This window comes from Lytechinus pictus, chromosome 5 (genome assembly GCF_037042905.1).
Source record: "Lytechinus pictus isolate F3 Inbred chromosome 5, Lp3.0, whole genome shotgun sequence".
NCBI lineage: Eukaryota > Metazoa > Echinodermata > Echinoidea > Temnopleuroida > Toxopneustidae > Lytechinus > Lytechinus pictus.
The window spans coordinates 48823019-48848988 of NC_087249.1; the positions used below are offsets into that span (position 1 = coordinate 48823019).

Here is a 25970-nt window from a genome sequence, read left to right on the forward strand (position 1 = left end):
CCGAACTCTAGTCTGCTGTGCAAACCCTTCACTTGAGTTAAGGGTCTGAATGTGCATCCTACTCATGCCTTGGGTACTGAAGGCCCTATGTGTTAGTCTTTGCGTGGAGACACACTTGCTGATCAAAGTTTCAATCAGGGTCTGTGCCTGCAGACAAACCGAAGTCTGCTCTGTGGGTGGGTCGGTCACACTGTACCGATCCAGTGATTAGTGTTCCTCGTCGTTGTGATATCGATGTATACTGCCAGGCTTCAAAACATGGACGATCAATGAAAGTGATACAAATACATGTTTGTTCAAAACAGCCATGCATTCATGTTTTGTGGTGAGACCACATTTCCCAATTGCTCCCCATGATTCATTTTATTTGTTCCAGAAAATAAAAAAGTAAGATTGATACCCCGAATAATATGTCATTTTGAGTGGATTATGCAGAGAGGCACATGCATTCAGTCGCCGTAATCATTTCAAGAATGTTCACATCAAGGCTACATAAGAATGAATCAAGTTAAAAAATTATGTCTTTGTACTATCAAGTCACCTCCCTAATTTCCTTCTTTAAGTAATAAAATAAATCAAATCTGGGTCATTCATGTGTGTTTCGAAGAAAATTTCCCTGAATGCTGACTAACCATATCCGAAATGGAAAATGGATGTTTTTAAGGTTTCTTTAAGATTAACGGTCGTAATTGTAAAACATTTCCTTTTTTATTTTCCATTGAAGAACCCATACGCGATATAGATTGATCATACCAATGATACACAATAACGATATTTGTGCGGTTTTTAAAGCCGCAGTCTATATATAATTAAAATTCGTAAAATTTGCGATGAATAAAGAGGGAAGCCCACAAAGCAATGCCAATGTATTTGTTACGGTAATTCAAACGGCCCCGCCCCCGCAGATTCGCAGTGGCGTTTTGGATGACAAGTTTGGTTGTCATGGACCCCGATGTAAAATTCATCTAATTGGGGTGTGGGCTTTGTAGACTGGCTATTGATCACTATTCTCAGTAGTATTTATTTGCAGGTTGGTGAATCTTCGAGACTACTGTAGTCTGTTTGTATTTGAGGGTATAGGATCTAAACAGTAGTGACAAGAAGTCATCCCCCTCCTCCTCATAATGCTCTCATGGAAAGCGCTTCATTTCGTCATCTGACAAAATTGTCAAATCTGATAACTTTCTCTGATTTTGATCAGCTAAGAAGCACAGTTACCATGGTAATTGTCGGATAAATCATTTTTTTGTCAGATAAAACATCCGTAAATTCATTTCATGAAACGCCCCCCCCCCCCCTTGGCGTATAGTACAGATGGACACGACAAATTACGTGGTCAGTGTTTACGACAAGCCGACATACCAATATATTTCGGTCCCTCCCCATACACTCTTTTGTCAGGTAAATAAGCCCCTGCTGCCCTGACAGCCACCGGAACCGTCGCCCCGCCCCCACCCCGTTAGAAAATACGCCACGGTAGGAAGTCACTAGCCTATATGCCTATTTGGTTCATTTTCTTTCTGATATCAAGGAGTCACAATCACTCCTAGCTGGCACCTAACACATCTTACTGATCAAGATCCAAACTGATTATTGTCATTTCAAGGAATTAATTAGATTAGCTCATTATCAGCTCAAAGCATCCACGTGGAACCGGTCGGAAAACTGAACATGACTCAGAGCAAAAACACCCTCAGTAATAGGGCTTCCCTCGACATTGACATCATAATGATTAAATAATACAATTATAACTCCACTTGGACCAGGTGATCTCATGCCAAAAGAATGATGGCATTTGTTCCTTTCTCATGCCACATGGCAATATTTTCCCAACAGAGAATTGTTCTTGAATTCCAGAATCATTAAAAAGTGTGTGTTGAAATAAGAGAATCAATACAACGGACCAAAGAATGGGAAACAACATCGTCAGAGGAAAACAACAAATGGCAGCAGTAATGAAACACCAGAATCATTGGAGTGGAATGCAAATGTATTGTCGATTTCAATTGGCATGTTTGGACTTTGGACCTACGGACTGAATATAGATGGGATACAGTGAGCACGGACAGCTAACAATTTTAGGACTGGTAGAAATACAAGGTGTTCCTCGGGCGATGAGTCATGCTCTGATCAATAAAAGAAATAGAGAAATGATAGGACACTGATATGATAACCGTAAGAAGATTGACATCTGATGTGATATGGACATCATTGGATATATTGTGACATTGCAGGTGTTCGTCAACCAGGGCTGGTGAAGTTTAGTAATCAGGTGTCGAATCTGGGTGTCAAGGGGGTGCTAAATTAAATTAGTATTTATGTTTAAACTCGGACAGAAATAAACCAATTAACATATTTTCAAGGGTCTGAAGATTTATAACAATCGACTAGGCCCTGTCAAGTTTGATCATGGAGCTATTATGGTTTGATTAAAGTGGCTAGAGATCGGAGCAGGTGGGGTATCGTGTCGTCATTGATTTAAAAACAATAGACCATTTAACCATCAAAAACCCATAAGTTACGGCATCGATGTATGGTTGGTATTAGCAATGGTCGAATGGGAGGGGGAAGGGGGGGGGGGCCGGGGTGGCAGTTCCCTCCTTGGTAGAATTGTAAAGATCGAGGGAAGTGGATGTGATAGCCTCTCTTTTCTTTCTCCCTTTCCATTCCCCTTTCCACATATGAAGGGAATCCCCATCATGTAAAATAAAAAGAAAAGAAAATAGAATTAACATGAATGTCACCGTCAGATTCTATAGGTGGGGCTACGTAGGTAGGCGACTGTTCAAACACTCCTGTTTCAACACAACCTTCAACCATGTAGACAATGTACACACATCGTCATTCATATAATGAATCGCTTCGATGTTTGTATCGACATATCCCCATGGTAACGGAACATCGAAGTCTCTGACCCAAGAAATGTCAATGAAAACAGAAAGAAAACCCCACTATTTTTCATTATTTCCGAAATCCTTATTTTCATTCAGTTTCCATAGCAGCTTGAGTCTGTTTTATTCTAAATGTATATAAGACTATTCAAAGTGAGAGATAACAATTCCCTTCAACTTTTGTCAATATTATGATTATCAATGTCTTCCGAAATTATTATTACTTTTCGGATACCATAGCAACGTTCATTTCTGTTATGGCTGCTAAGTCCAGTTAAGCTTTCTAAACTCCTTCTTCCTTTTTGGAATGACGATGTGAGAAGTTGTTCTAACCTTTTCAAAGCCATGAACAGGTACATACATTGTCCAATGTCAACTTAATGAAATCTATCCGCTAACCGCGACCCCCTGGGGCACTTTTATGAGGGTTTGGCAAGTTATTATCTCATTTCTAAATGGTCTACGTCAATCGTTTTTTTCTCAAGACTAAACAATGTTCTTGACCTTCGCAGTCTCGTTCGCAACAATTGCTTCCATTCATCTTTAAATCGGTCTTTTCGAGGTATATTTCCGCTCCTCGGGCAATAAAATTGAAGGCTATCAATCTGGATAAATGCATTATTATTTATTTTTAAATAGTTTTATTTCACCATTGTCAGGATTGTGTTGCGCATTGTGAGCACTCGGGAATCCCAACACAAAGAAGTTTTTTGGAAAGAATGATCTAGATAATGCTAGCGTACTTTTATTAAAAAATATATATATAAATAAGGCAGGGGACCCAGTTTAAAATGGTACAATGTCAGATAAAACTGGCACCTTTTCGTATGAATATGCAAATACACGTAATTTAGAGCCTTTATCAGCCCGATGAAGAATGACAAACTACTTTATCAAAGTTCTCATGCAAGAGTGTCATCCGAACATGACTTTGACTTTTTGATATAATAATAATAATAATAACGCAGTTCTTGTATAGCGCATATCACATTATGTCATAACATCCCTATATATACATGCGCTTCCAAAGGACTTGGATACTATTACCCCGGCTTTAGCCCCGCAGCCTTTTACAGCGCGGTGGCATTTCAAGGAATAAATTCCTGTCAGGTACCCATTCACCTCACCTGGGTTGAGTGCAGCACAATGTGGATGAATTTCTTGCTGAAGGAAATTACGCCATGGCTGGGATATGGATGTTTAACATTTATCAGCATGACGAAATACTGAAACAGGCGGGAATGGGATAAGTATAAATAAATCGATGAGTGGGTCCCTGGGGCAAAGTTCTTCTTACGTCGCAGTCACACCAACGAATCCGACTCCAAACCGACCGATGTTGTGCCATTGGTAATTAATGTAATAGCTTTGATCCGTCTAGAGTCGTTGTCGCCAGTGTAACTGCGCCACAAGACAGACAAGTGTTTTGAGAACCAAACCATCTGTGACATTCCATACTTCAAGCATGACACAGTAAATATGAACAGGTTTAGAGTGCACAGTTACAGGTGTCTTGGAGACACGTTGAGACCATGAGTAATATCAATCATTTAACTTGCATCATTCACTATTTTTGCAAGAAGTGAATTCATTCACTTTGTCTTTGGCGATTTAGCAATGCTTTCCGACAAACCAAAATGGTAAGCGCTTTTCAGAATTAGCGTACGGATCATGCTGATGTAACACAGATCTCAATGAACGGATCCAAGATTTTATGGAGGGGTGCAAACAGGACCAAAAGGGTGTCCCTTAAAAAAAAGAGGACGCATTTCATTTCCCAAACCTGAAGGTTTTGGCAAAAAACGGGGGCGGGGCGAGAGTGTCTCTGTTCCCCCTCTTGTAATATTTAAAGGGGAATCCAACCCAAATAAAAACTTGTTTTTATAAGAAAAAGAAAAATCAGACAAGTTGATAGGTGAAAGTTTGAACAATATTGGACAAACAACAAGAAAGTTATGAATTTTTAAAAGTTGTAAATATTGGTAATCACTATACCCATGGAGACTTCAAATTGGCCGCATATGGGATGTCATAGTGATGTAAGGCAAGGACTACTCTTCCATGTACTCCAATACATATTATGGCTAAAATGTCATTTTTCCCAAAAGTTTTATTTCAAATTATATTTTTCTTTCATGAGGACATAAAACTATATACTACCTGGGTTATATTTAGATTACTGCCCCAGGGGAATGGGTACTTAAGAGAAAACCACAAATCTCTGATAATAAAGTACATGGCCTATGGGAAAGTTGTCCTTGCCCCTTGTCATAATTTACTTACACAGTTGCCAATTTGAAATCTACATAGTATTAGTGATCTCAAGTTTAAAGCAGCTATAACTTTCTTATTGCTTGTCCGATTTCTTTCAAACTTTCACCATTCTGTTTAATTTATTTTTATCCTTCCCAACACATCATTCAATGGCCAAGGCTGGATTCCCCTTTAATTTCTCTTTCTGCGTTCAGGGGATTTTTCGAGAGAAATAATTATGGTTTTCCCCCCAATGAAAAATAAAACCAAAATGTATGACAATTTCATACGGATCGATAAACATTATCAAAGGAAGTCAACTAACCTCATAGATTTCAGTCATCGTTTAGACCACTTGTGAAATGAGTTTACTTCGATATGATTTATAATATATTAAACTGTAACGGTCTTGCTACTCATATGTTTTCCCTTAAATTTTCCCGAACTAAAAGCGAGCGCGGTCATTGTTAATCACAAAACCATACTTCTTCAAAAACGACCTTGCTCTTTTTTATTTGTCTAAATCATATGACACATTGTAGAATATCACTCAACGAATTCATTTAGAAACCATCACTACCCTTACGTTTGTTTACTGCATGGCCAAAACAGTTAAGATAATTGACAGAAAATGAATACACTATAGCAAAGTTTTATAACAGAACTTTATAGGCAATACAGGCGAGAGTACAAAAGCAACCATGGTACAATGCTGGGGAAAGGCAAATTATAGGGACAAAAAAAAAACAATTATTTTGCAATAGATTCATGATAGATGGGAACTTCTTACATTGTGTTTGAAACGTTTGTTATTAAATAACAGTACTGTGCGATAAGTAAAAGGGTATTGCACTTATGGAATCACTTGTGAACTTAAAGCTGAACGAATCTGAATGGAATTTTTACCTCACGTGAACTTCGTAGAAATATTAGATGATATGAATTCATTTTCATTCTTTTTTCTTTTCTTTCTTCCATGACCATGATGAGGGGCATTCTTCGTCACACACAGGTAATTATTAAAAAAGTCCCACATCCAATCTGCTCTAAAGGGGAAAATATAATTTTGTATTTTATTGTTGACTGAGTCATTACAAAACCACATTCTTAGCGGGAATCGTGTATTGTGGGATCTGGGGTTTTCGCAGCAAAACATAATGGGTTTAATATAAAAAGTAATTGTGTCGGCTTAAAAAAATATATGCCAAAGTATATACAAAGTAATAGTATTGAAGAAAAATATGCATTTTGAAGTTAACTATTCCGTGAAATTCATAATTGTTTATTAATGCATTTGTGTAGTAAAACACTCTTTCAAAGGTTGATTCTGAAAAGCTGGACAGGAAAGTAATAATATTCACCGTTGCTTTCGGCAAAGCAAGACGTAAGCATATCTATACCAATTTCCTCGTATTGTGTGGATTATAGAAATGACAAGATGTTGTTTAATCCAGTCATAGGTTGATAAAATACCAGGATATATCATTTACATTGTCATCATGAGTGTTTGGAAAATCTGGTAGATTGATAAATGTCTGACATTGATTTCAAAAGTACTTGAGCGCCAAAGAGATGCACTGCCAACAGGTTCAGTCCATTCGGCTTGGCGAATACAGCATTCATCGAAAGTGAATCGCCGCGCAAACAGATATTCTTTCAAAATTGTATATTGTACATCCCTTTCCCACAACTTTCCAGAGTCCTATCGTGGTCCGTTGTCGCTTTGAAATGTCTTTAAACTTTTTCGTTCTCTCATCTGCAGAGACCTGCATATTCATGTTAATGATGAAATGGGTATTACGAAATTGAATGTTCACAATGGTCATAGGTCCTACTCAAGGAAACTGGACTGTCTAGCTATAAGCATGGACCTATTCGTAATAGGTCCATGCTATAAGCTACTCATGTGAGTCTTTGGGAAACTCATGCTTTCAGTTGGATTACACTGCAAAAACTCCGGTGTTGATTCAACACCAGTCTGGAATCTATATATGTCCACACCAGAGAAGTGTTAAACAACACCAGTTTGGTTTTGGTTTTAATAATAACACCAGATAGGTGTTTATACAACACCAATTAGTATTAAAACAGCATCGGTTTGATTCCAAACTGGTGTTGTTTCAATACTTCTCTGGTGTGGACATAATCATATAGATTCCGGTCTGGTGTTAAATTAACACCGGAGTTTTTGCAGTGTACGTCTGACCATGCTGGAGCTGGAAGTGGCTTTAGTGGGAGTAGACTATAAACAAGATTCACGGAAGAACGAAACTAGTTTCTTTGAAATTAAAAACAGCATAAATGAGAGATGGATTCTTAAAGAGAAATTCCAGTAGTTGCAGTAAACACTGATTTCATGAGAAAGTCTGTAAAACCAGGCTTAATTGTCAGTATATCATCGAGGATCTAGATCTGGTACAGTTACATAAACTGAACTTTGTGAAATCTTGAAATCTACGCTGAAAAATGTTCAGACTGAACTTCCCCAACACAGATAAGCGCACGTGGGACAGTGTATAATTATTGCTTTGAGCGTCGGGCCCGACGCTCTACCCGAATCTTGTGCTTATTTGCTGATTTCTCAGCAATTACACAATTTCTTCCAGAATCCTTTGGCACATGCGTTTTATTTATACAAACAGACACTTTGGTGGTCATTTCATTGGATTCTGTACGAACTCATTTTGATATCGTTACCAAAACTAGCATCTACCTTTAACTTTCATTGCCTGAAAACAAACAAACAAACAAACAAGAGCAATGCTGTGACCTAAGTATGCTCATGTGCTCACGGGATAGTCTGCGGTCACAGACCCTTGGTTTTGGCAATAGGCATTGTGCATGATATACCTCCATGCTGAAGCAGTGAGACTAGATTCAATGTGTACTGTGGCTGGACACAGACAGAGAGGCTGGAGTCTAGTCTTCATTCTAGACATGATTTTGGTTAAAGTGTCGATTTTGAGTCTGTTTGCAGACTACTCACGTGATACTGTTGGTCTTGTTTAATGCAAGAATTATCACTCTTGAACTGATTTTTGTGAACTCTCTCTCCAATTCATGGCAGATTGAAACTTTTTTTTAATTTCGAATCAAGCATTTGTGCTGGTTAATGGTTTGAAGGTTATATGATAATAATGCAGACTTTCCTTGGTCTATGATTGTAGCCCGTGGTCAGGCGGTGGTTGAAATCCCAGTTAAAATCGGATCATGTTAGACGGATAAGCTAGGATGTATGTTGGTACCTTCTATTGGAACGTCCTCAAGCATGTCTGGGTGTCATGCACTATGAACATAATCTAGTCATCAATGAATCGATTCTTTGTCTTTCTGACCATGATATATCCGCAAAATGTGAGACACCAAAAGACTATTTTTCTTTCTTACACATCGAATAGGGATCACAACCGTATCTTAATAGAGGAGTATAATAGTTGTAAAAGAAGATTGGGAAGAAAAAAAATAAAAAAGAATAATTAAGACAAAGAGAAAGAATTACAAAAGAAGATAAGGAAGAATAATGTGACAAAGAACAATAAAAGACAATAACCATGGCAACAGCATCATTATCATAAGTAAAAGTGGAATAACCGTGTAGTAACACTATACGATCTTGACGACAGCAGGGGAGAATTTCATCAACGTTTTTGTCCGACAAGTTGTCAGATCTGACATCTTTCCTTGATTTTGATTGGCTGAGAAGCACTGTTACTATGGTAACTGTCGCATGAAATAGGACTTGTCAGATAAAACGCCCGACAAGCCCTTCCATGAAACGCCCAGCAGGAGGACTGGTACCCATGACATCCCTGTCTAACTTCACCAAGAAGAAACAAAACCTTGATTGTTCACATTTACTAGTACTACCCGATCGAAAGTACCAAACCCATGAAAGTCAAAACCAAACTCGGGCATCCTAAGCTTCCTTTCTTATGCACGACAGTGCCAGAGAAACCAATGTATATATGGATAAGTTCATATAGGCTGAGGAAGGAATCGAAAGAGAGTGGTAATGAGGGGTGTGACGTACGCTCATCCCAAGTTGATTGGGAGAAACTTTGGTAGCACCCCGAATTGAGACCATGAAATTGGTTTCTATACGTTTGGGGTGCACCAGGGGTATATCCAATGGGTTTCCAATTCAAGCTAAATATCTTAGAATAATGACGAAGTTTATCAGCAAATTAACGGAACAACAATAGAACAAAACAGCATTCAACAACACGCCCAACGGCAGTGGGGCCTACAACATAATTGTATGATAAACATATCCGTATCTACTGAATTACAATAATAATAAAAATAACTTCTATGGTCGCTTCATCAAAATGCATTCACACAAGCACAACTTTATAAACAAGATAAATTATTGACCAATATCTACAGTTATTTTAACACGGCTGGCTCTCTTAAAAAAACACACAAAACTTCATGATAAGAAAGTGTTTGGTTATAAATTAATTATGAGTGGAAGATAATAAGTATTTAGAAGTATTGGGGGGAAATGAGACGAACCGGAAGGGAAGGGGGTGGGTAATAAAATAATGTTCATTTTACATACCTGATAGTACCTATAATATGTTTCGGATGTGTCCTATATTTCTAGATGGTCTTCTAAAAAGGTGTCTCGAGTAAGTCCATGCACATGTTTTATAAAAATGTGTGTTTATTCCACAGTACATCCAGTATATTTCTTTAATTCCTCGTTCTTCTCGCGTCTGACCATACGAATGAGTCAGTCCGAATGATTAAGATGGAACAGAATGCAGTACTTCAACAATTACAATTCACACCCACGACACACAGTTATAATAATGCGGTGGTTTGCCCGCGACTCCTGGCTCGTCTGTGCACTTCTAAATGAATGATAAGTCGAATTGTTTTCACGGCTAGCTAGCAGACGACAGTGTCCTGAGAAAACGCGCTCGCATACAGCGTCAACTATGAGGCGCCGAATGTACCATTATTATATAGAACAATTATTTGTTATATAATCATTATTTATTAAATAATAACTATTATTTATATATAATTTACATTTTATTTGTAAATAACTACTATTATATAAAATATCATTTCTAATTATTTATATATAATTCCAAGTAATACTTCATTATTTGTAAATAATAATAGTTCGACATTCCATTATTTATAAATAATGATTATTTGTTTTTCATTATTTATAAATAATGATTATTTGTTTTTCATTATTTATAAATAATGATTATTTGTTTTTCATTATTTATAAATAATGATTATTTGTTTTTCATTATTTATAAATAATGATTATTTGTTTTTCATTATTTATAAATAATGATTATTTGTTTTTCATTATTTACAAATAATGATTATTTGTTTTTCATTATTTATAAATAATGATTATTTGTTTTTCATTATTTATAAATAATTTGTTGAGTTTTCCATTATTTATAAATAATGATTATTTGTTAAATAATGAAAACGTCTACTTCATTATTTATAAATAATTTTTTCGAGTGCACCATTATTCTCATTATTTATAAATAATCATTATTTAATGTTCGAGTTTTCCATTATTTATAAATAAAGATTATTTGTTAAATAATGAAATATCTACTTCATTATTTATAAATAATAATTTTGTTTCAATATCCCATTATTTATAAATAATCATTATTTATAAACAATTTTTACAGTTTGCCATTATATACAAATAATCATTATTTATATACAAATAACCATTATTTATTAAATAATGCCATTATTTATTAAATAATGCCATTATTTATTAAATAATGCCATTATTTATTAAATAATGGAAAACTCGCTATAACATGCAAATGTGGGACCGCCCATGATATGAATATTCATGATGCGATTTCCTTTTTCGTGATTTTTCTTCACAAATTTTTGTCCATTTCCTCTTCATAATGACATTTCTTGAAGCAATTTTCTAGGGATATGGTCTGATTGTAATATTCTTCATTTTCTATATAACTTCGTCTTCGTAGAAATATCAAAAAGTGTAATTTTATACGATTTTTCCTACAGTTCACAATCCCCATAGGCGCGCGTGTACGGTAGGGACAACCGGTGAATCGACGGAGTGCTCTTCATCGAAATACTACGTTGGTTGGTCCCCGGAAGTGGCGGGCGGAATTTAGCCCGAATCCTCGATGGAAGTCGATCAAGTGCATATGAGCTGAGAGAGTGAAATATCAGTGTACTTGTACAGGCCCTTCTACTTTTTATAAATATTTCTTGTTGCTTTTTTTGTTAAGTTAATTTTTCCTGGTGTAGAGATAAGTTTCAGTTCTAATAATGCACTTCAAATACATTTTGGAGTGTCTGTTTGAGGCGTTTGGGGCGATTTCACCCTGGCCCCAAAATGCTCGCAACGACAATACGGGGGCATGATGACCCCTAAATTTTTAAAAACTTATTTTTCTATTGAAAATTATCACAAAATTCACCAAAAGTGTGCACGAAAGCCTTCGTATTTCACTTTTAAAACTCCGAAAAGTGCCCAAATGACAAGCTTGGTCGCTTCGCTTTGTCGCTTTCAACTTGAGAACGTTTACGCGTCTGCTCCCCCCCCCCCCTCCTCCGAAAGAAATTCTGTATACGGCCATGCTCTAAAGAGCCTGGCACATTGATTTATGTATACTTTTATTTTCATTATTTTTATCTCATTATCAACATGGCCTTATGCAGAATTTTTTCCAGGGGGGCCGGGGCCGGAGCATGACGCGCGTAAACTTTCTCAAAAAAATCTTGAAAGCGAGACAGCCACGGGACCAAGCCCAAATGACAAGCTTTGTCGCTTCGCTGTCTCGCTTTCAACTTGAGAACGTTTACACGCGTCTGCCCCCACCCCCCGAAAGAAATTCTGTGAACAGCCATGCTCAAAAGAGCATATGGCACATTGATTTATATGTACTTTTCATTATTTTTATCACATTATCATCATGGCCTTACACAGAATTTTTACCGGGGGGGGGGGGGGGCAGCTAGGACGCGCGTAAAGTTTCTCAAAAAAATCTTGAAAGCGAGACAGCGACGCGACCAAGCTCAAATGACAAGCTTGGTCGCTTCGCTTTCTCAAGATTTTTATGAGAAAGTTTACGCGCGTCCTGCCCCCCCCCCCCCCCCCCCCGGAAAAAATTCTGCGTAAGGCCATGATGATAATGAGATAAAAATAATGAAAATGAAGTATACATAAATCAATGTGCCAGGCTCTTTAGAGCATGGCCGTATACAGAATTTCTTTCGGAGGAGGGGGGGGGGGGGGAAGCAGACGCGTAAACGTTCTCAAGTTGAAAGCGACACAGCGAAGCGACCAAGCTTGTCATTTGGGCACTTTTTGGAGTTTTAAAAGTGAAATACGAAGGCTTTCGTGCACACTTTTGGTGAATTTTGTGATAATTTTCAATAGAAAAATAAGTTTTTAAAAAATTAGGGGTCATCATGCCCCCGTATTGTCGTTGCGAGCATTTTGGGGCCAGGGTGAAATCGCCCCAAACGCCTCAAACAGACACTCCAAAATGTATTTGAAGTGCATTATTAGAACTGAAACTTATCTCTACACCAGGAAAAATTAACTTAACAAAAAAAGCAACAAGAAATATTTATAAAAAGTAGAAGGGCCTGTACAAGTACACTGATATTTCACTCTCTCAGCTCATATGCACTTGATCGACTTCCATCGAGGATTCGGGCTAAATTCCGCCCGCCACTTCCGGGGACCAACCAACGTAGTATTTCGATGAAGAGCACTCCGTCGATTCACCGGTTGTCCCTACCGTACACGCGCGCCTATGGGGATTGTGAACTGTAGGAAAAATCGTATAAAATTACACTTTTTGATATTTCTACGAAGACGAAGTTATATAGAAAATGAAGAATATTACAATCAGACCATATCCCTAGAAAATTGCTTCAAGAAATGTCATTATGAAGAGGAAATGGACAAAAATTTGTGAAGAAAAATCACGAAAAAGGAAATCGCATCATGAATATTCATATCATGGGCGGTCCCACATTTGCATGTTATAGCGAGTTTTCCATTATTTAATAAATAATGGCATTATTTAATAAATAATGGCATTATTTAATAAATAATGGCATTATTTAATAAATAATGGTTATTTGTATATAAATAATGATTATTTGTATATAATGGCAAACTGTAAAAATTGTTTATAAATAATGATTATTTATAAATAATGGGATATTGAAACAAAATTATTATTTATAAATAATGAAGTAGATATTTCATTATTTAACAAATAATCTTTATTTATAAATAATGGAAAACTCGAACATTAAATAATGATTATTTATAAATAATGAGAATAATGGTGCACTCGAAAAAATTATTTATAAATAATGAAGTAGACGTTTTCATTATTTAACAAATAATCATTATTTATAAATAATGGAAAACTCAACAAATTATTTATAAATAATGAAAAACAAATAATCATTATTTATAAATAATGAAAAACAAATAATCATTATTTGTAAATAATGAAAAACAAATAATCATTATTTATAAATAATGAAAAACAAATAATCATTATTTATAAATAATGAAAAACAAATAATCATTATTTATAAATAATGAAAAACAAATAATCATTATTTATAAATAATGAAAAACAAATAATCATTATTTATAAATAATGAAAAACAAATAATCATTATTTATAAATAATGGAATGTCGAACTATTATTATTTACAAATAATGAAGTATTACTTGGAATTATATATAAATAATTAGAAATGATATTTTATATAATAGTAGTTATTTACAAATAAAATGTAAATTATATATAAATAATAGTTATTATTTAATAAATAATGATTATATAACAAATAATTGTTCTATATAATATTGGTACATTCGGCGCCTCATAGTCAACCTCCAAAATGTCCGCACGTTCGCGCGTGCGGTCGACTAGCGAGACCACAACAATGCAAGTCTGTTCAATTATCAGCATCTCATTGTAATCAAGGAGTATGAAATCTGTTCAACGAAATGATTTATTTTGGTAGTTTCGATTTAAAATGAGTATGTTACATTACAGTCTGACAGATAAAGCGCTTGTTATTCTCAATTATGCTATTCAAGACGGTCATTAAACTCACATGATTCGATCTTTGATTGGATAATCTGGACATGGGCCTTACTATCTGGACATCGACTTTAAAACAAAGTGATGGCAGAATTTTGAGCTGCATGGGTTCGCGAGGAACGCGGGAAGTCGACCTGGAAATGGAAATGAAATAATTGTTGCGGTTTTGTGTCTTGCAACATTTAAATGCCGCGACACTAATTATCCTTAATTCGAGCTTTCCACGGGTGTCCTCAAGCACCCAAGAGTAGTGATCGCTTTCAATAATTATGACTAATATGACTTCACCATTATTATTTTTTTAAACGGTCTATTTCTAAACTCGGAGATCCGTCTAAACCCATTCATGTATGTTGTTTAACTGACCATGATATTTATAGCAATATATCACAGAAATGCACTTTAGGTGGTAAATTATTACTTTCGATTCAAATCAAATCTTCACACTGACTTGAACTGTTATAACAATCAGCTAGTGTTGTTGACTTGAATATTGCTTGGGGATGATAGAACAAATTTCTTAGCTTTAAAAAAAAGTTAGAATTAGGCCGATTAAAAGAATGTACTTCCATAATATAAAACAATGAAAACAATGAATACTCAAGAGCTAAACTACTTCTAGTTTAATATAAGCCTACAATAATATTCATAATTCCAAGGTTAATAAACAACGTTTAATATTTGAAAGAGTTTTACCTCTGTGCATTTCTTTTTTTTCGATTATTAAATAAGAATTTTTAATCTTTCAGATATTTTGACTCCGAAAATCTGAAAACAGTCAGAAAAAAAAATGGTCATGGACCTGACATGATATTTATGGTAGATTGATTCGATTGCTTGGACGAACAAGTGTTTATGGTCATTCTTTGTTTTAGTGGGCGTTCTTGGAAAATAGAAGTGACGTCTTTATGTAAAGAATGCGAGGGTCACTACATCTTGGCGTGTGTGATAAATATTAGACAGATCATCAACGTTCATTGACTGTCAGTTTTGGAGCTAATAAGGGATATCATACTATACGTCTTCTAGGAATTGGAGATACGTTATGTAATGATGTCGTGGTCATCGTAACCACTACCAATCCAACTTTTATGACAACCTTCAGTCAAGACGGTGAAGCTTTCTTTTTAGTCTTCTTTCCTCATCTCTCTCAGGATTCTTCCCATTCATCACAATTTACATGATTTATTTTGGGATTGATCGCGATTCTGATTGGATAAAGTCGCGAGTTGCGATTGATTTCATTTCACATCCAATGCGTTTGATTATACATTGTATACCTTTCTGAATTTCTGCGACCAACGTGTTCTAGTTCATAATGCATTTGTATTATGTTTCATGTTCGTCTTTTTCTTCTTATGCCATTTTGGTAGAGTTCAATAAATTAAAAATAGATTGAAATTTATTAATTAAAAGCCGGATTATCTTTCTTCAAATCTCCCACCCTCAAATTATTTCCGCTTCCCTGTTTCTTGTTCATCTTCTATTAAAGGTTGAATATTTCAATTTCCCCCCTATTCTTTCTCACTATAAAAAATATTACTGTGTTAGTCTATTTTCCTACACAAGCAAAGAGTACAAAAACCGTGACAGTTTACGATCTTTTACGAGTAAATCTTGAAGTGCCTTGTGCACCATTTCGAATCATAAATTTTGAATGAAAGGGCGGGTGGCACAAACGAAACCAACTCTATATACTTCCATATGATGAATAGGCCTTCTTCAAAGTAGCGTGAACTTGAAAGATTGTAAAAACACTGCATGCTCTTCTTGGAAGTTGTGGTTTTTATAGTTTACACCTTTTACTATGTATACACAGTTGTCGACTTGAGAAGCAAATAAAGTGACCGCGTCAAGATATTAATGATCGTTTGATTTTTAGCTTGGCGTCAGATATTTATATCTTGATAAGTTTGTTTGAATTTGGTCTCAGTAGCTTTTAATCGAACAACAAAAACGGGAAGTAAATATGACGGGTAAACCCGTTCCGGTCATCGGTGGCGCCGTGTGTAAAAAGAGCGCAATCAAAGCTAATGCATGATACCAATGCATATTTTTTTCGATTTTGAGGCGGTTTTCCTGGTGTGAATATGAATTTTTGCACCCCATAAGATTGTTATCTGCACCAAGAAATGCTCGTTTGCACCGTAAAAGGTGCAGTTTTCAGCTGTTTAAGGTACATAAAACTTGACGTTAAAAGGTTCAAATTTGCACCTAGTTAACTGTACCCTTTATAAAGGTGAATTAATGAGCTTGATTGCACCCATTGGACCAACCCTACAAGTTTGAACCCCTATTTCTCAGTGTGTACGGTATACATGGCACACGGTAGATCATGTTCCGGGTGCGATTTTTATACTTATTTATAAGTCATTACGATAATTTAGACCCTTTCGACTTATTAACAAATCAACAAAAACAAAAAGCACTAACATTTGATGTTGCTGCTGACACTACAATTGTACAACACAATCTCCTTTATTCCTATACATTTTTCTCGTAAAAATAAAACTTTCCCAAAGAGAATGTCGACTTGCATACAGATCATTTCAAGGGAGGAGTCTATATCAAGAGTATGTTCCCAAGCCACCTCATTTTTTTCAATAATTGCACAGCATATCTGATGGTCTCTAAATACAAAAGATCCAATCTATCACACTCTCAAGGAGTGATATTAGGGACTAATCTCTTTGGAGTGAATCATACATTCTTAAAGAGTGCAATGTAGCTTCTTCTGGAGTGAACTGTGCGTCTTTTTAGACACTTTCACTCCAAAAGAGGTAAAATCCACTCTAGAAAGATGCAAATCTCACTCGAAAATGAGTGAGCTCGTCTCACTCCGAGGAGGGAGTGATTAGGGACCAGATTATCTCTTTTGAATTTAGAGAGTATAGGATAGGGGTTCGGACCAAAACAAAACATACCGAATGAACGGAAAGGTGACTTAACCTAAAAGTAGTTCTAAAATTCGGCGGGGGGGGGGGGCGTATTTGTTGAAAAGAAAGCCTTGAAGATGAGCACGTGAATTCCAGTCATTTCGAACCTGTAAAAATGTTTCTTATCATCGGTATGACATTGGGCGGATGCTAGAAAGACATATCGAGTGTAAAATTACCCGAATAACTCGAGGATTTAGTAGTGAGGAAAACCACTGGTTTATATTTATAGCCTGTTTGGTCGGACAATTATCTCTGGTTTTGGGGTATCGGTGATGCCAAATCAGGTCGAATATGAAAGGAAAACCAAACATTGTTTAAATCACGTTTGTTCAAATCCTGCATGCTTTTAATGAACATGGATGAAAACCTGTGTGCCAAATCAGGCTAAATATATAAGAAAACAATTTTTGCTATCGATTCGTATTTGTTCAAAATCTGCTTGTTTTAATGAAACTAAAATAAGAGAACATGACATGTTTGGACTATCAAAATTAAGATATTATATTAACCTTTTGAAAGGGAGAGGGCAAAACTTAGATCAAGTTGCAATTAATAGTATATCTATATATAGATGACTATATCTTGGTGTTTGTAGTTTTTAAACCCATGTAATTTAGCTTCCAGGTGCCACTTGGTTTCATTGAATAAATGACGTTTAATTAACCAATCAAGCAATGTTTTTGATTTGTTAAAAAAAATAAAATTCTCCCGCAATTTGACCCCGAAACTCCCAAACAAAAGTGCCCGGAGATAGCGGTGTTTCAGATCTCAGAAATTTAGGTAGATGACATACCATTGTCCTATTTTAGGCCTAAATCTGAGAATTGTGCGTAGATCCTATCCTCGACCCCATGATACATCAGAGTTATCACAACTCACTAAATTTATAAATAAGCTGCGTGGTTTGGCTATCTCTTCTGTCTTAGACAAGTCAATGACACTTCCTTTCACTAAAATATTTACTAAAAATAAACAAACAAACAATCGTCAGGATATAAAACCAAGGATTACCAGGAAAGTTTGCTTTTTATTATTTTCATTTGATAAGACAACAGACCAGTCTAAAAAAAAAAATCTAATCAAACTAAAAAAAAAAATGCGTTTTCAGAATGGCACTTTATAGAATTCTGTAAAAAAAAAAGAGAGAATATTTAATTTTTTTGTTATTTTTCTAAATTCTTTTTCACATAAATATATTTACATATTCCACATATTCCAAACTTATATATGCACATTCTTAAAAAGGAAAGTTGTTCTTGACGACCTGAAAGTTTGTCAGAGATATGCCAGACATAGCAACGAGTAATTAATGCAAAGCAAATTTCAAAGATGATGGGATACCCAGTCACTAGGTCCTCAAGAAAAAACGAACATCAAAAAATTGGTTCACTATACCGACCCATTGGAGGGATGTGGGATTGTTTATCTGGTGGGAAGGGGTTGGGTGGGGTGGGGCAAGGGTATTAAAGGAAACAACATTCACTATCATCTACAACAGCATTCATTATCATCTACAATGACCATGAATGCTAATATCTGATGTTTCCATGCACATCATCCTGAATCAACGACAACAATCATGTTAGGAATGTAATCTTTGTCGTTGTGGTTTTAATCTCTAAGATAGGGAACCACACGGAAGCGTCGCCTTCCTCTTTCCTCGTTGCACTTTTTTTGGTGTCTTCTCTCATGTGGAGGTTTTTGGAAATGTTCAAGGGTAAGTCCACAGCAACGAGAAGCGAATTCGGATTTCCAATAAGTAAAAATCAAACAAGCATAACACCGAAGATTTCATAAAAATCCGATGGAAAATAAGAATATGGTGGTATTTCAGGGGGGGGGGGGGTGGACCAACATTGTTGGCTCTCATTAAGTATAAAGATAATCTTAAAATGTACCTTCTGAGATCACTATTGGTAATTCAGAGAACAAATTAGAATATTTAGTTTTATTTGTGTAGATAAATTAAATATTTTTGAAGGGAAAGTAACTTGCTAGCTACTTGGTTACAAAATCATTGCATTACAAATGTATTGAATAATGAAGTAGGGTGTGTGGGCCTGTCATTCACGACTACACTGTTCAGAATATTGCATTATGGGTAATGAGCCTGGCCAGATATTAGTTGAAATCTGGAGTTGGGGTGTGGTTAAGGCTGCTGGGTCGTTTGCCCTTTAAAGTTTCACTATTTCACAAAACAGTCGTAACTTTTTTAATGAAATTTTCAGCGCTATGCTATTTTGATTTCTCTTTTCATTAATCAACACCATGATCGGGGCGGACTTGCCCTTCAAAGTAATCCAAATTTCAGTGTCATGCGGGAGTTGTATGTAGTGCTATCTCTGTTCATGACGTCGAAAGTGACGTTTAGATAATCAAGTTTTCATTTGAATAATAGGAATAGTTTTCATCACCAAATTTAGAATTCCGAATAAAATTAGTCACATGACGATCATGGCATAGTCACGATCAGTTGATTGGTTGATTAATTGACAAAACAAAATGGATGAGAATTCGATTTAGCCATGAAGTTACAGTTATAGAAAGTAAAAAGTAAAGTATAACTATAAAGCATTTTTTTGCATGTTTTAGTAAAAAATAATAATAATGATAACAATAAAGGTGATTCATTGTAAAATTTTAAGCAGAGGAAGTTGAGGTCACATGGGCACTTTCAACTGAAATACTGATAAATTCATATTTATATAGTGTGCGGGCAAGGAGAATCTGTTGAACGGGGTAGTATCTATGAAACGGTAAGAGATGTAAGTTTGAAATACTAGTAATAGTGGAGTATTGTCCATGCTGATATAAGTTAGCCCAAGAAGAAAATCCAATCAATATTGACGCGAAAACCTTCTTTACATAGCAAAATGAACAGTGCTAAATGGGGCTAAATGCAACATTTTCACATTTTGAGTGACAGTCCCTCACAAAATACAATAATTACAGTGATAATACCTATCACTACTCGTCAGTTAACGCTTCAGAAATACTGATTAAGAGCAAAGAAAGATATATTTGAGGGATAAATCGAGTTTTAAGGAATTGACGTTCGAAGCCACTACATTGTCAAGCAGCTTACATATAGACAATGCTGAAAATGTCGCCCATTTCCGTTTTACATGCACACAAAACTAGAGTTAGTTGTTATTTTTCACGTCACCGCAGTCGAAGAATTCTTCGCGAATCGCCTTTTTTTATATTCCCTATATCTATTTTCCAATTAAAGAAATTGATTCCCTCTTATTATCGGATGGTACTCACAAATCCTGTTTACGTTTTATTTATGTAAACAGGTAAATAGCTTTTGTTAAGATTTCTTACAAAAGGTGTCGGGGGATTTGTATTCGTTGAAAATTACAATAATTATTGTTCGCTTGGGAAAGGAATGAAGGGCTCTTTTGACGTTTGGATATACCCCCTAATTTTACAAATTCCTCGCTTTTTTCGGGCTTGTATTGTTCGCATTACATTTCCTGTCAATGCAGAGACGGGTCCAGGGGAAAGGCCACATCTAGATCTGCCCCCCCCCCCCCGTTGAGAGCCATAAAAATAATTGTAGTGGAAAATGTCCGGCATACGCAAGTGAAGACCTTATTTTATTTTTTACTTGTCAAATTTTTCGTGGATAATCATCTTCATTTATCTGAAAAAATGCCCCCTCCCCTTTGGAAAACCCTGGATCCGCCCTTGTGCAAATTTGAAAAAGTGGTCAACAAGTTGTATGCAGACGACATATAAGGACGGGATTAATTGACGCTCTTATTGGCGGGAAGCAATCCGGAACAATTGTTGGAGTGCTTTTTTCATGTATTCTCAAATTGACCAAAAAACAAATTGAGGCCAGCCGATTTCCTACCCACACTGATCTATCGGTCACTGGCCTATTTAAGCAATATTTTTTTAAACTTAGGAAATAAATCAGGTTAAAGTACAACTTCACACTTCATCATGTTCATACTAAACAATCAGTGAAGGAAATAATAGCCGTAGGATCTGTTCATTTTTTCTTGTTTTCACTCTCTTTATTTTTTATTTATTGTAATTTTTTTGGGTTATTTCTTCATTAAAAAAAAATCAAATTATCTATTAATTGATTTGATTTGATTTGTTTATTTCAATGGGCGTGATGGTACACGTAGCCCCTTATCTGCCCCAAACTCACATGTTGTCCCGTAACATATAGTTTATGAAAATACAATCGAAGCATGCTCATGATGATGATGATTCTGCAGATAAAGGTCAGGGGTCATCGTACTTTTTAACTCACCGATTGGGAAACGAATGTTTAGTAACAAAAATACCCATTTATTTTGAAAATAATGATTATACGGCTATCTTTCTCTTCTGAGACGTACTATGGTAAGGGGGGGGGGGGGCATATGGTGCCCCTGACAATAAATTGTCTGCGGGTCGTGAACAATATTAACCTCAATATTTTTGTGAATGACGCTTCCTATCTCTCACACACATTAACCTTTGGAAATTGGGATACACAGGAAACATATATCCCATGAATGGATATAGCTAATAGTATCCTGAATGAAGACAATAATAAATCGGGCATGAAGAAAACGGTGTCTTTGAAAGGAAAATAATAAAACTTGATTTCAGACTTTGAGTGAAAAGATGGGTAATTATGGGGTTATCAAAGGGTGTATTACCTGTTTTTAATGGCTGGCATTAGTGATGCTCTGTGAGTTATGAATGACAAGCCAACGAACTCGGTCATTTCTCTCTATTAGCCACCAATCAGCAATATTTGTTATCTTTTGTCTAACTAACGAGTCAGGAAACATTTTAATGAATGTAATTGGTGTAATATTATTTGCCTTCAAGCTAGCATTTAAAAAAAAATATTTGGGGTAATAATTATCAGCCCTTGGATTCGACTATAGCAAGAACGTCCTGTTCGAGAGGGAAAGAGGGCGGTGTCGCGCAAATCTAACGATGAATCAAAATCTAAGTTGGTAAAAACAACAAAAGAATAAACAAATAAAAATCAGCAAACAAAAAACAAAGAAACAAAATTTAATAAACTAATAATATGACGCATCCCCGTTATCGCAGGATACAAGGATAGAATCACAACAATAAAAATCGATCAGTGAAAAAATGAGGGGGGGGGGGTTGACAAGTCTGCAAGCACAGACACCAAATATTGAACAGATAATACCATGTCCATAGGGCAGAGACTAGACTCCAAACCCTCTGACTGGCCCATATTCTCGAAAAGGTTTCGATTGTACCATGGTGCAAGACCATGGTACAATTGAAACATTTTATGGCAATATGGGCCTGTGTGGAAGAAGCAGTCAAGGTCATGCACATGATTAGTGAACCTAGTCTCACTGATTCAGACTCGGCATTATTCACTATGCGAAAAACCAAAAGGTCTGTGCTTGCAGACAAAGGGGTTGACAGTGTATTGTTTGACCTCTGACCTGTTTGAAGAGGGCGTGGAAGACATCGATGTGGTCGTTGAGGTCGACTCTTCGAGATCCGGAGAACTGCTCTTCGTCAGCCACCTTCTTGTCGTCGAAGACGTCCAGCTGAACAACCAGATCCAGATCATCGGACTCCGTTTTTCTGAAAGAACGGTACATCATTAGTTTTATTTTTCATTTAATTCATTTCATACAATTATTGATTTAGTTTTTAAAAATCCACATGATGGAGTGTATAACGCCTTACGCATTTGTTAAAACAAATAAAGATATGACACTTTTCAGGTCTGATTGCAAAAAGATTCAGTTCGCGCTTCGCGCACACGTTATCTATTTAGTAAGTTAAGTATCCTGTTCACAATCCCTACAAAAAGCCATTTAAAAGTCATCCGTTCACGTCAGTATACAAAATATGTTCATCTTAAATGGAGCTAGCCCATCTGAATATTAGACCAAATGGATTTAGACCAAATGGCCATATTAACTGACCACAATCGATGGGCGATACTCCCTCAAAAATCAATAACCCCTCACCCCCTCATATTTTAACTTCTTATTATTTTCGAAGGGATATAGTTCAACCAAATTCAGAGTAAACTGACAGCTAGAACTTATAATTGTACCTCACTGTCACTCAAAACGGGGAATTTAAAAATCAAACACTTCAATAAACGATATTTTGATTGAAAACGTGTCACCCAGACAATTAACCCTGCGAGACGAACTCACTGTGCTGCAGTCACACCGACTCCAGACCGACCAAGGTATTACGTTATTACCAGTGACAGAGGATCGGTCGGTTTGGAGTCGGTTTCGTTGGTGTGACTGACGCAGTAAGGCGTTGTTAAAAAACACGAATTAAGTTGATTAAATTTGTCTGATCCAAGATTAAACTTTCACAGTTCGGATTACAGTAGCAAATTAAATCGGACAAAATGCGAGATAAAAATGATTTTAATTCAAAACAGGTTGCAAACCAAATTGCAGTCGCCACGGTCGCAGACAATAGGATTTACAGAACAAAAATTAATATGGTATAGATGGATTGAATTCGATTTAAATATAGCTCCGATGATTTTTGCTTTCGTTTACGAAACAAACATCACCTTTGGCGAAAGGTCATTTTCGTGATTTTTATCAAGATTCTTTGCTAGCATCCCGTAGATTGCCTCATCTCAAAATAAAGTTATTTTTAGTCTTTTGACCTGAAATGCAACGTTGTTGAGCTCAATGATATGACAGTTATCATGATAATAATAATAATTTTTATTTACCCAGGGTACCCACTTCAGCTCTTAAAAACTGCCCCCCCCCCGCCAAGCGGGTCATGCATAATATAATGTTGATATTACCCCTCTCTATTCTAACACGTCGAGCGGCTGACAAGAAGGCAGAATATCCCATTTTGAAAGTATTTGAATCACAGTTCGCACCACAATTTGACACCAGAGATGACAACCGGCTAACGAATACTTAAGTATTTAATATAGGGAATTAGGTTTTATTAGGAAAATTGTTCAAAAATCGTAATTTTTCGCGACGGCGACCCCACTGTGGATTTCAAAACGGCAGGAGAAAATGTTAATATTCTTCAAAACTAAAGTGGATCTGAGTTGCTTTTGATAGAAATAATGAAACGAATTGAATCTTTTGGCTATGAATTGTTATCATCATTGTAAATCAAACAACCGTAAACTAGTTTATATAACCTGCAGATGATCCAAAAATTTAGAAACAAATGAACGAAATTACAAAAACGCATAGAATATAATTGTATATCATGCATCATTACTTCTTTGTCTACGCTCTGTACAATATTCTGACTTTAAGCAAATGAAACATCTTGACATTATCACGACAATGAGGAAACTTTCGCATGTCATCATGGCGTATTCATTTTCTTTCAAAACAAATCGATCTTAGTTTAATTAACAAAAATAATAATACCATAAATTCTAAAGAGACTGGAAGGATTAACATTGAGGTGAAGGTCAGACTAAGAATTTCACAGGTTCGAGGATCATTGCTTAATTTCATCTCTCGTCAATGAACTATAAATATCAAACCTATGACTCACAATCGTAATAATAGAATGTTTGATTAAGAACAAAAAAATTTGTTCAAAATGGAATTCATACACATTTTCACGCATTTCTACTCAGTTCATAGACGCCACCAAAAATACCAATATTTTCGCAAAAATATGCATATTTGTACTTGTCCCTATCAATTTGTTCTACACCCATATTGTATATATGCTCACTTTTCTTCGAGTGTGCAGACAAAAAAAAACTGTTTACTATATGTAAAAATAAAATAATTCAAACAATTTCAAAATGTTTGTTTGAATGAGTAAAAATGGAACGCAAAATGATATTAGCATTTAGTATCTATACGTAATTTATGAATAACCTCGTTTGGAGAAACCATGGATCTACTGCAGTAGGTCCATGGAGAAACCAACAGACTGGTGAATACAGAGTATACTAATAGTAATGTCACAGTGATGACATAGCAAAAATTATGATTTAAAACAAAATTGAAAGATGTGCGACTGCGAGGGACAGAAACTAGAATAAATGGAGGGAAAAGAAAGCAGATGAATAGGAAAGGGGGAGTAAGAGCATGAAGAGAGAGGGCAGTAAACAATGAAAGATGACAAAAAATATAGCGGCGAAGGGATATGGGGTGGGTGGGGGAGGGGCTTTGGAATGGGAAAGGTATTAAGTGGAGGGAAGGTCTGGAAGAGAAGGAGTTGTAGGGGATTTGGGTTTGGTAAAGCTGCCCAGAAGAAAAAAAAATCCATCTCATCATTCAGAATTTCAGAACTGGTCTCCTCATTTTCATTCATACCCATTTACATCTTCCCCTAAAATATCCAATTCTATTCTATAAATGTTTACATTCATATAACATAGTCTCTTACTTTAAACTAAAACATTTTAGGCAATTAAGACATTTAAATTACGACAGAAGAGAGTCAGTTATTCAAAATGCCGCTTGCAAAATGAAATAGTCCTTGTCTTCATCAATAAGTATTTTTATTGGTATTCGATGTACTTGTTTTTATTATTGTTATCCCGTTGCTGAGCTGAGTGGATCATTAAGTCGTTTCTACGGCAACCATTTAATGGTTGGATTTTAACGAGAGTCATTAGGCAGAGGAAAACAAAGTTAACTTGGTTTCTCCTTCTCCAATGATTATAATCGTCAGTATTGTTTGTTGATGAAGATGAAAACAGTTTGCTATAAAGTAATTGAATTCTGGTGTTCGTTTGAGGGTTTTCATAAGGAAATTTTTTCGTTATTTTTTAAAACTA

At 35.8% G+C, this 25970-nt stretch overlaps 1 protein-coding gene across 1 annotated transcript in view; it reads right to left on the reverse strand.

Annotated features, from left to right (window-relative positions):
• The window catches only part of LOC129261319 (uncharacterized), a 98321-nt gene that overhangs the window by 24115 nt on the left and 48236 nt on the right, over positions 1-25970 (reverse strand). The window contains exon 5 of the mRNA XM_054899384.2: positions 22648-22792. Coding sequence (XP_054755359.2) covers positions 22648-22792 — 145 coding nt within the window. The remainder of the gene's footprint in view (positions 1-22647; positions 22793-25970) is intronic.